The sequence below is a fragment of the Exophiala bonariae genome (genome assembly GCF_035927105.1).
Source record: "Exophiala bonariae strain CCFEE 5792 chromosome Unknown scaffold_1, whole genome shotgun sequence".
Lineage (NCBI taxonomy): Eukaryota > Fungi > Ascomycota > Eurotiomycetes > Chaetothyriales > Herpotrichiellaceae > Exophiala > Exophiala bonariae.
In genome coordinates this window covers 808,834-818,672 of record NW_027042476.1, presented here as the reverse complement: position 1 = coordinate 818,672, position 9,839 = coordinate 808,834, and the positions used below count along the sequence as shown (strand labels likewise).

General features: G+C 48.7%; 4 protein-coding genes across 4 annotated transcripts; 1 reads left to right on the top strand and 3 right to left on the bottom strand.

The window, feature by feature from the left end:
• Nucleotides 1-575: 575 nt before the first annotated feature.
• LTR84_000293 (uncharacterized protein) lies at nucleotides 576-2,474 on the bottom strand (the record flags this gene model as incomplete). The annotated part of the gene is made up of 7 exons (XM_064843924.1): nucleotides 576-753; nucleotides 806-1,077; nucleotides 1,155-1,318; nucleotides 1,379-1,449; nucleotides 1,503-2,116; nucleotides 2,210-2,223; nucleotides 2,468-2,474. 7 exons carry the CDS (start codon nucleotides 2,472-2,474, stop codon nucleotides 576-578), a joined length of 1,320 nt encoding a protein of 439 aa, XP_064711784.1.
• Nucleotides 2,475-2,927: 453 nt separating this feature from the next.
• On the bottom strand, nucleotides 2,928-3,968 carry LTR84_000292 (uncharacterized protein; the record flags this gene model as incomplete). Its single annotated transcript, XM_064843923.1, has 2 exons — nucleotides 2,928-3,914; nucleotides 3,960-3,968. 2 exons carry the CDS (start codon nucleotides 3,966-3,968, stop codon nucleotides 2,928-2,930), a joined length of 996 nt encoding a protein of 331 aa, XP_064711783.1.
• A 1,479-nt stretch (nucleotides 3,969-5,447) lies between these two features.
• Nucleotides 5,448-6,248, bottom strand: LTR84_000291 (uncharacterized protein; the record flags this gene model as incomplete). Its single annotated transcript, XM_064843922.1, has 2 exons — nucleotides 5,448-5,573; nucleotides 5,625-6,248. The coding sequence occupies 2 exons, from the start codon at nucleotides 6,246-6,248 to the stop codon at nucleotides 5,448-5,450; spliced, it is 750 nt and encodes a 249-aa protein (XP_064711782.1).
• A 1,213-nt stretch (nucleotides 6,249-7,461) lies between these two features.
• Nucleotides 7,462-9,446, top strand: LTR84_000290 (uncharacterized protein; the record flags this gene model as incomplete). The annotated part of the gene is made up of 3 exons (XM_064843921.1): nucleotides 7,462-7,701; nucleotides 7,765-8,152; nucleotides 8,215-9,446. 3 exons carry the CDS (start codon nucleotides 7,462-7,464, stop codon nucleotides 9,444-9,446), a joined length of 1,860 nt encoding a protein of 619 aa, XP_064711781.1.
• Nucleotides 9,447-9,839: the final 393 nt, after the last annotated feature.

The window sequence follows — 9,839 nt, the reverse complement described above, 5'->3', positions numbered from 1 at the left end:
GTTTAGTTAACTACATACCTAGGTAGGTATCTAAGTTATCACCTATCAGTTCCTAACCTCGACACCCGCCCAGACACCCATACCCTAAGATTCTCAAGGGGGGTGTACAATTACCTACCTAGGTACCTAACTAGTTAGGTAGGCAAGTTAGGTACTGTACTCGGTACCTAGGGACCTGATTTATCTTAGGTGTAGTAGCCACATAATGCATGCTTATTGATGTCTGTGCTAAACCCCCACCGTACTAGTTAGTTAGCCTCGGCCTACGCAGCCCTCAACCACAAGGAGATTGAGCATAGCGATTGCTAATTAGGTAACTAACTAGAGCCGGTGAACCATACTCCGTACAGGCACAAGCTTTCATGTTTTACTACTTCGGCTTTTTCATCATCACCATATCACTTAGTTGACCGAATAACTGCTCTCCTCCGAGCTTATTGAACCAATACTTTGAGGCGTTGTTGTTGAATGTGTAGCCTTTTACGCTACCTGGATCACCCTGATGGAAAACCACTTATTCCTGTATTTCAGTGACTATGTAGGTCATTAGTTAGTATGCTACAAGCCATCGTTTCCTAGACCGCACTCTGTGCCCTTGGTGCCACCTCCTGAATACCTGGAAAGTCTTTCTTTGCTGGTAGGAGTAAGGAGTGACCTTGATCCAGATCGAACAGATCTTCGTGATTTGCGGACGTGTCTGGCAACATTTTGGCAGCGGCCAAAGCCTCTGCAGCCGCTTGCAGGACGTTGTGGCTATATCACAATGAGTTGATGTGTGCCCGGAGGAGAACAGCGAGCTACTTACCTGTAGGCATCCCAGTTCCGCTCCGCTAGAGAACCAGGGACTTTGGTTCCAGGGGCTACGTATTGCTTGAGAGCTTCTTCGACACTCTTCTCGGTGCCAGCCCGGGTCGTGGATAAAATTTGAATGGTGGACGCTCGGTTGATTCTCACATCCTCAAAAACCTTCAGCCGTCCAGGTATATCTGTGACATTTTCAGCTCCTGCGAGGACAATTCCTAATGCGCCAGCGTCTTCGATAGCCTGGTTCGAGCCTTGTCCACCGAAGGGAAGCATCTTTTGTTTTATCGTTAGATATAACACTTATACACCTGCCACTCTTTCTCAGATCTTACAGAATTGAAGCAACTTACAGGATGAGCAGCATCACCCACTAAAATAATCTTCCCCTTCGTCCATGATGGCAGTGGATCACGGGCCATGAGAGGCCAACAAGAGATATCTTCAGCAATCTTGATCACATGCCTGAGATCAGGATGATAGGCCTGAAAATCTTCAAGCATTGGGGCAGTGAAGTCTGTACAAGGGATATCAACATCAAGACCTCTTCACCTAGGAGTGAGACATCGGTACGCACCCGGATTTGCGGAATCCTCGTGAGGCTCATCTCTAGCATGGCTAATGCCTACGAAATTCTGCACCTCACCACTAGCACCTGTCTGAGTATTCAATTTTCGCACGAACAAGGAGTGGCCACTTACTCCTGGCAGTCATACCACATCATATGCCGTTTTGGAAATGGGTCATTCGGGTTCGCAAGCGTCGCAGCTCCTGTTCCCTTCCACTTCATCAAACCATCTAGAGCAGGATCGTCACGCATCTTATTGGTAGGGATGAGGAACCTGAAGGCACTAAGGTCGGTGAAGCGTGGCTTCTCCAGGGAGCCGGTCACAACAGGTCTGAGCACAGAATGAATGCCATCCGCACCAATTATCAAATCTGCGTGATGGTGGGATCCATCTTGGAGTACAACGAGGCCCTCTTGTGCATCCGCGCTGACCACAGGTGAGGCAAGATGTAACGTCACAGGCTCTTCACCTGCAACGCCAGACTTCTGCGCCAAACGGAGCAATTCACCATGAAAATCAACACGATGGACTGAATACGCTGGGAATCCGAACTGCGCCCGCGCCGTGGTGAAGTCCATGCTCTTAAGCGTTTGCAGAGTGACACCATCGACAACATCCCAGCTGCTGACTTCTCTGGCCCGAGCACTTTCGAAAGAGAAGCCTAAAGTCGCGAGTACCCGGGATCCATTAGGGGTGAGGCCCAAGGCCGCACCGACTTCTTTCGCAAATTTCGACTTCTCGAATATCTATGCGGACGGACAAGTCAGCAATAATAATAGAGATGAGGATTGATTTCGATACAAGCGCGGCCCACCGCAAGAAACCAGAAATCAGCCTACCTCTACGGAATGTCCTACTTGCCTCAAAGCTAAGGCAGTAGTCAAACCAGCGATACCAGCTCCGACAACAATGATTTTCAATCCCATCGTCTCACACGCAACCGGAATTTAGTTTTTCTGTAAAAGATATCTGCTTTTGTGATCCCAACCAGGTGCAATGATTTTGGTGATAGGTATAAGCAGTCTTTAAGCTAGCCGAGTGCCGTATGTCCTGTACGTTCGTTGATATGCGAAGCTTAAGGCCGCTTATGAGCGCACCGAGCATGTTGTTGGACATTATCCAGCGTCGGCGTTCCAAATCTCTTTCGACCACATATCGATCCGGTTCTGTAGCTGGGATTGGAGCAGTCGTACGTTCAGTAGTCATCAGCTGAGCCCCTGACACCGAACTGTGGGAATGTCAGTTGTTATCGGCAAATAAAAGTGGCCGAAATTACTTGAGTGGGATTGAGCTTTGGTGGTCGACTGTGGTGGTCGAGAGGAGGGTGGTCTCCAACACTCTTTCACACCCTCCTAGAACTCGAAGTTGTGGCCTCAGGTTATACGGCGAATCGAACTAAGGGACTTTTCATTTAGGGATCGTTGAGGATCTCATTACTATTCACATCCTAGCCAGAGATTGGCCACGAGACACAACAAACCCATAACCGCCCTTCAAGATATGATCTCTAACTGCCAACCCATGAAAATATGCCACCCATACCCTCTACTCGAGTACTCAAAGCCCAAAAGACCTCAACACCACGGGCGGCGGTAGCTCAAACCAGTAGTCATACCCATCGTGTTCCTCGTGGAGAAACCCTATATCCACAAACGGCGCCTGATCCATCGTCACTACTCTTATTCTACTCTGTCTCACGGCTGGTGGTAGCTGGATGGTCGAGTCCGGCGATGTCCATTCATCCTCCACCTTGTCGTCTGAAAACTGGGACCATGTATTTGGTGAATGTACCTTTTCATCCAAATCTTTCTCGTCCCCCCAAGAGTAGATAGAAGAGCTGCCGTCGAAGATGCGTGCGTAGCTGCCGAAGCTAGAATTCCGGTTCTGGGATCCATCGGTTTCGCTTGAAGCCTCCGACACTGTCTTGTGGTCGGAGTAGTCACCGTATTTACGACTTCCATTGGGGATATGAAAGCGCCGATCGACTCTCGTAATGAGATACAGGTAGACGACCATGACCTCGATTGTGAAGTTGAATATGTAGAAACATGCCTTGCTGTGATACCAGGCAGGATCATCTGGGCGCCGGGGATGTAGAAATTGAGAACCGGTTCGGAAGGCAGCACCGAACAAACAGAGTAAGGACCCAAGAATCAATATTCGCACTTTAGTCTTCCATCGCCCGGAGCCAAATTTCTCAATCGTTCTGGTCCTTGGAATGGCACGGGCGAGATAAAGCAGAATTATTGGGAGAGCTGCCAAAAACATGAAGTATGTCATTGCGGCCAGCTCTAACGCCAAGTCGGTCGCAAGTTTATCGCGATCCAAGGTATAATGAGAGTGAATGATTGCGTAGACTGCCGTGATCAACAGCATAACAGTCAGGGCATACAGGACTTTGAAGAACTTTGCAAAACCAGGGTGCCACCCCAGTGCCGGTTGCGAGGCTCTGATCATTCGTTGTGCAAAGGTGAGGTTGGCCACAAACATGATCAACACTCCGGCTGACACAAATATAAACGCGGCGATGGACAGTCGAGCATTCTCGGGATAGCACGACCATGCTATCCTCATGATGCAACTCACTACCCGTGCCATGCAGAACACATACAAAAGTAATGAGGGTATGAATAGATGCCCTTTAGCTTTGTTTTGCCTGAAAATTATCATGTTGCTCGCAGCACCCACGATGAAGAGGATCAGAAACACTGTCGTTATTGGAATATCCACTGACTTCGATGGTATCTCTCCTAAGATTGCTGTTTGAGGCAGGTAGGGTGGACTGGACTGCTCGGCATGATGTCCAGGTGGTAACGACGGCACAGGTGCAACTGTGAATGCTGGCACAACGGCTGACAACAAACTTGATGACGTGGACGTTGATGTCGCCTGTGTTGGGGTGGTTGTGGTCGACGCCGACGAGCCACTCAGGATTGGTGCTTGGCAACTATCTTCATATTGAATCTGGTAGGACATGATAGCTGGATGTAGCACAATCCTCTTGAGCAAATTTCATCGAGTCAATGGTATTTTCATGGCCTCATGATCAAGACTGCCTGTAAGTCGATATGGTTGTTGTATGATCATCTCGGTTTGCCTAGAGTTAAAGATCTCTCAATGAGAGTGATCATCTACGACAGATTATGATCCTTCCATAAGTGGAACGGCTAGGCATTTCTGTCGGTCACTTTCCAGATCTCAAGAATGACGTATAACGGATTTCGGCTGCGTTGTTGATGAGAAGTACTATCACGCGCCGCAAGTGAAAGGGTGGAGGCTTGCCTACATCAAGACTTAAGGTCGGTGGATTTTTCTGGCGATTTGCAATGCTGCAATCTTTGCATGACTCGGCTGCCATGCTGGGATCCCCACACTGGCGGAAGATAATAACGCTCTGAGGACGCTCTGCAGTTTCCCTGCATGATTCTAGCAAAGCCAATAGGGAGGCTCTAAAGCGTAAAACGGAAGAGAAATGAGTTCACAGGTCTGGCATGTGAAAGCTCAGAGCTCTACGCCCGGGCCAAAGCCACAGCGGTCGGCGAGGGGGTCTTCTAAGGAGTCTGAATGCAGCGACGGGGGTAACTCAATTACGAAGTAATTAGGTACCAAGTTAGAGGCTCGCAGCCTCGATGAGCCAACAAAACAATACGATGTGACAGTTGAGTTTCATGGGCGCTTGGGGCTAGTAGCGAGTCGAAACCCTCAACCAAGCACTCGTTCCCATTGATCGTAGTTGAGTACAGCAACAGTTCTGTACATTAGTTCTAATCTGTTCCCCAGGTGCCAAGCGTAAGATCTAGCATTCCGGCTTCGCTGCAGGGCCGTTCGTCGAAAAAAAAAGCATTGATCTACGAGACATGTTCCATTTTGTAAGCGGAGATAGCATACTACTCAACCCAGATGATAGCGACTATCTCAAACGATGCTGTTGCTTTACTCTAGAATACTTGTAACGCCCCGACAACGCCAATGTCAAGCCATACAGCCCCAGGCTTCATACTAATGGATTGCCGCCATCGAGCCTTTTGAGAACCTTTGAAAGCTATATGTAGCGACAGAGCCCTGGAATGAGCCGCACTATTCCCGCTTTGATTCTTCTGTGCCATTTGAATGGTCGACAGATGATTTCTTGAATTTCCTGCGGATTTCTTCCTTCGCGAAGCCAAACGTAACGGCAGCTGACTTGAGACCTTTTTTGAGTTTCTGAAATATTCATTAGCAAGCGGCAGATATCAATGATGCTCATAGACCTACATTGCTGCACAAGATATCCATCATCTCCGCAAATGTCTCAGCGATCTGCTTTCTGGTTGCGCCACTCCACACACCTTTGTCAGAGAAGCCATCTAGGCCAAGGTCTTTGCCAGTAGCGGCTTCGAGTAGGATCTTTCGATTTGGGAAAGCAAGCTCAACGGGCTTTTTGGTGGGTACCATGTGGACGCCGCAGAGAACTTGTCTCAATTGCACACCAGCTCTGCCGCCACCATGACCACCATAGCTAACTATCATCGCTGCCTTGCCCTTCCACTCGTTATAAAGATAATCAATAGCGTTCTTGAGGACGGCTGGATAGCCCCAGTTGTATTGGGGTGTGACGAAGATGAAAGCGTCGTAACTCTGTACTTCTTGACTCCATGCGCGGGTGTGTTCGTGAGCATATTTGGTATAATCGTGGATTTGTGATGGAACACCAGGTTCGTCGAAGAAGGGGAGATTCTTCTCACCCAAGTCAATGACCTTCAGCTCTGGTGTGAGATCCCATCTATCTTGAAATGTTGACTCGATCGTCTCTAGGACGAAATTGGCAATCTGCGGATTGGCACGAGGCTTCCTGTTGGAGCATACGACCACGGCGATTCTTGCAATACCCTTTGCCATTGTCGATATGATCCGAGGGTCTTTCGGTGTCGTATAGGTTATGCACGCTTTAACGTGCAAGTCCGAGATGTTAAGCGAGAGGTATCTTTGGGACTTTTCAGCTATGAAGGTAATTGATTCAAGTAGAGGTGCAAGTAGGATAAAATTGTTGGATTTGTGCAAAGAAAGCTCTCGGACTTGTTGGTGGCCGTCTGAAGTATTGAGTAATGTTCCCTGCCTCAATAATAATGGTTCATGGCAAGGTGTTGTTCATATGCTAGATGTTTGGCAATAGTCTGTGTCACCAGTGGTCGGCTCAAAGCCAAAAGCCGTTGAGTCTCGCGCGAAAGAAACCAGGGTTGGGACCCTGACATGCAGACAACCTGCAGGCAGCATCATTTCAATACGAGTAAGTAGAGGTCCCACCTGTTTCAAAGAATGCGCCGATGCTAGTGACCAGCTGCATGAGCGAGGCCTGATCAGTGCTGGCCAACTCTTTGACTAACCAGGGGTTTTTGATCGCCGAAGTGTCTCGACATCCAACCCCGAGCCGAGGGGCATTCAGCCCACTTACCTTGATGAGCCCGCACAGCGATCACCCGTTCATGGTGTCGGGCGAGACCGCGAGGACGGTCCACAGCGGGGTTCGCTCGTAAGCAGCCGACCGAGCCAAGGTCGATTAAGCCTCCTAAAGGGGGCTTGTGCGAATGCTTGTTCCTTGACATCAACGACGCGATTTACCCGGTCAATCTGTGCACGCATCGCTACCTCCCATTGGCAATCGTTGGTTTTTCACATGTGATACATCTGGGACCCTAAAAGCACTTGCAGGAGGATCCTAATCAATACTCCTCGTCTCCGTTTCGGGCTTCAATTAATTTCATGGCGCATGGCCGACGCAATGCTAATTCATACCATCGTCGGCGTGGATTTCCCAGGATAGTACCTAGGTGGGTACGAAGCACGTCCAAGAAGGAATGGTTACGTTTCTGCATGCCATCATGCTGCCGGATGAGTATTGAGAATACATGCTTCTATCGATACTGTGGCACATTCGCCTGTCCGTCGCCTGAACTACCCAATGCACAGAAAGCTTCACGATTTAAGCAACGTACCTACTTGAGAGCTCGACATCTTCCCACCAAGTTTTCCCATTTCCTCTTCATTATAGTCACACAAGACAAGCCTAGTAATAGTGTTAGTGGCCATGTCGAATCCGAATCAGCTTTACGCAATGGCATATGAAAATGCTTCCCAGGGAAACTCCCCTGCCACACCAACTTCAGAAACAAGTACAGGTTCGCTGCCGCGACAGGACCGCGCGAAAGTCGACTTTCCCCCTTTACATGATGAAGCAGGAACGAGAGCATTCGCAGCTCTGGATGCCGATTCTGAAGCCAACTATCAACCGAAGACGGTCAAGTTCAATCTAGTTATGCTAGGCCTGTACCTCGCAGTCTTCCTCGTAGCCTTGGTGAGTTCAATCTTATTGTGCTACAGATTATGGAGTATAACTAACATCGTGGTCGCTCTAAAGGACCGTACGATTATTTCCGTGGCAATACCTGAGATCACTGATACATTCGACTCCGTGGACGATATTGGTTGGTACGGCAGTGCCTACATGATGACGGGGGCTGCCTTTAGCCTGATGTTTGGCAAAATTTATAAACATTATCCCATCAAGACAGCGTTTCTAGGATCAGTGGTTATCTTCGAAGTAGGATCAGCTATCTGTGGTGCCGCTCCTACATCTGCTGCACTGATCATTGGGCGCGCCATCGCTGGGCTTGGATCGTCGGGTATCTTTACCGGTGGAATGATGGTGATCGTTCCGCTGATCCCACTTCGCAAGCGCCCGATCTTCTACGGCTTGTTCGGCGCAGTATTTGGCATCGCCTCTGTGCTCGGTCCACTGCTCGGTGGTAAGGCGAGCTGTTCCTTCCACGACCTGAAACTCAATTACTTACCACGTAATGATCTCTAGGAGTGCTCACCACCATCACCTGGAGGTGGTGTTTTTACATCAACCTCCCGATTGGGGCAGTCACGGTCCTAGCAATCGTATTCTTCCTTCAGGTCGAACGACAGTCTAGAGAGAGACTCACTGTTTTTCAGCACATCATTCGACTTGACCCCGTCGGGACAGTCATCTTCGTACCCAGTATCGTATGCTTGGTGCTAGGACTCCAATGGGGTGGTTCACGCTATCCTTGGTCAAACCCGAAGATTATTGGGCTTCTAGTGACCAGCGGAGTCCTCTTTGTGGCATTTTGGGTACTCCAAGTCTTTCAACCTCGCACCGCCACCATTCCCATGCGCATCGCTACACAACGATCGGTCCTCGGTGGTGTCATGTTTTTGTTTTTACTGAACGGTAGTCTCTTTACGATCGTATATTTTCTACCCATCTGGTTTGAGGCCGTCAGATTTGACACCCCTACGCACGCCGGGGTGAGCTTGTTGCCACTAGTCATCAGTCTAGTGGTAATGAGTATCATTGCGGGTGGCTTTACTCAACGTGTGGGCTACTACATGCCACCCATCCTCTTCTCTCCAGTGTTGACCACAGTGGGAGCCGCACTGCTGACAGAGTTGAGGACTACCACTAGCAGCTCTAGTTGGATAGGCTATCAGGCTTTGTATGGTTTTGGCACAGGCATGGCCATGCAAACGACCAACATGGCGGCCCAAACTGTACTAGACAGGAGCGACATTAGCACAGGCATGGCACTCAATTTCTTCGGACAGAACCTTGGTGGCGCCATTTTCGTCCCCGTTGCACAAGCTATATTTGAGAGTGTGCTACAGAAGAAGCTCTCCGCAATTCCAGGGATGAATGGCACAAACATAGATGCAACGGGTGTTCTTGAACTGAAAGACGTTGTTCCGCAAATCTACATCCCGCAGGTTCAGTCAGCGTTCAACAAGAGTGTGACTCAATGCATCTTTGTATCCGTTGCGTTAAGCGCTGCGACACTACTACCTGCCTTGATCATGGAATGGAGAAATATTAAAGAAGAAGCCGATAAGAAATCAGCAAAAGATATCGAGGTTACAAGGTTAAATGAGCAGGTCATGAGATCTGCAGTTCACGATCGAAACGCCGATGTGACATCAGAGAAGAAGGGAAATGCACAAAGAGGTTCGAAGCTTAAAGCCGAGTATTGGACGGAGCCAGTCGCTGAGAAAGAAGCCGAAAATCAGGACGAAAAATAACAGGTCTGATTTCTGGCGCACCGGATAGATTGTACCATTGATACTCACCCAGATAGTGAGAGACTTGCATAGGATAGAGCTTTGCCAACTTAGTAGATTTAGGTACTTGAGCTTTTTGTGCTCCTAAGAAGAAATCGATATACCTGCGTTTGTGCCTGACATGGGCATTCTAGTAAAATCAATATTCAAACAACGGAATGGATGCATGAACAAAACTGTCCTTATTGCTTCCTGTTTCCTTAAGCAATTGAGACAACTTTCCCTCTATTCTCAACAGGCATTCATGCTCATCCTTTGGGAGCCTTGTAACTACAGCTACAACAACCTTTCGTATCTTTGAGATCTCGAGACATTTTGCGTAGCAAGGCTGAATGCCGAGTAGATTCTCTGGAA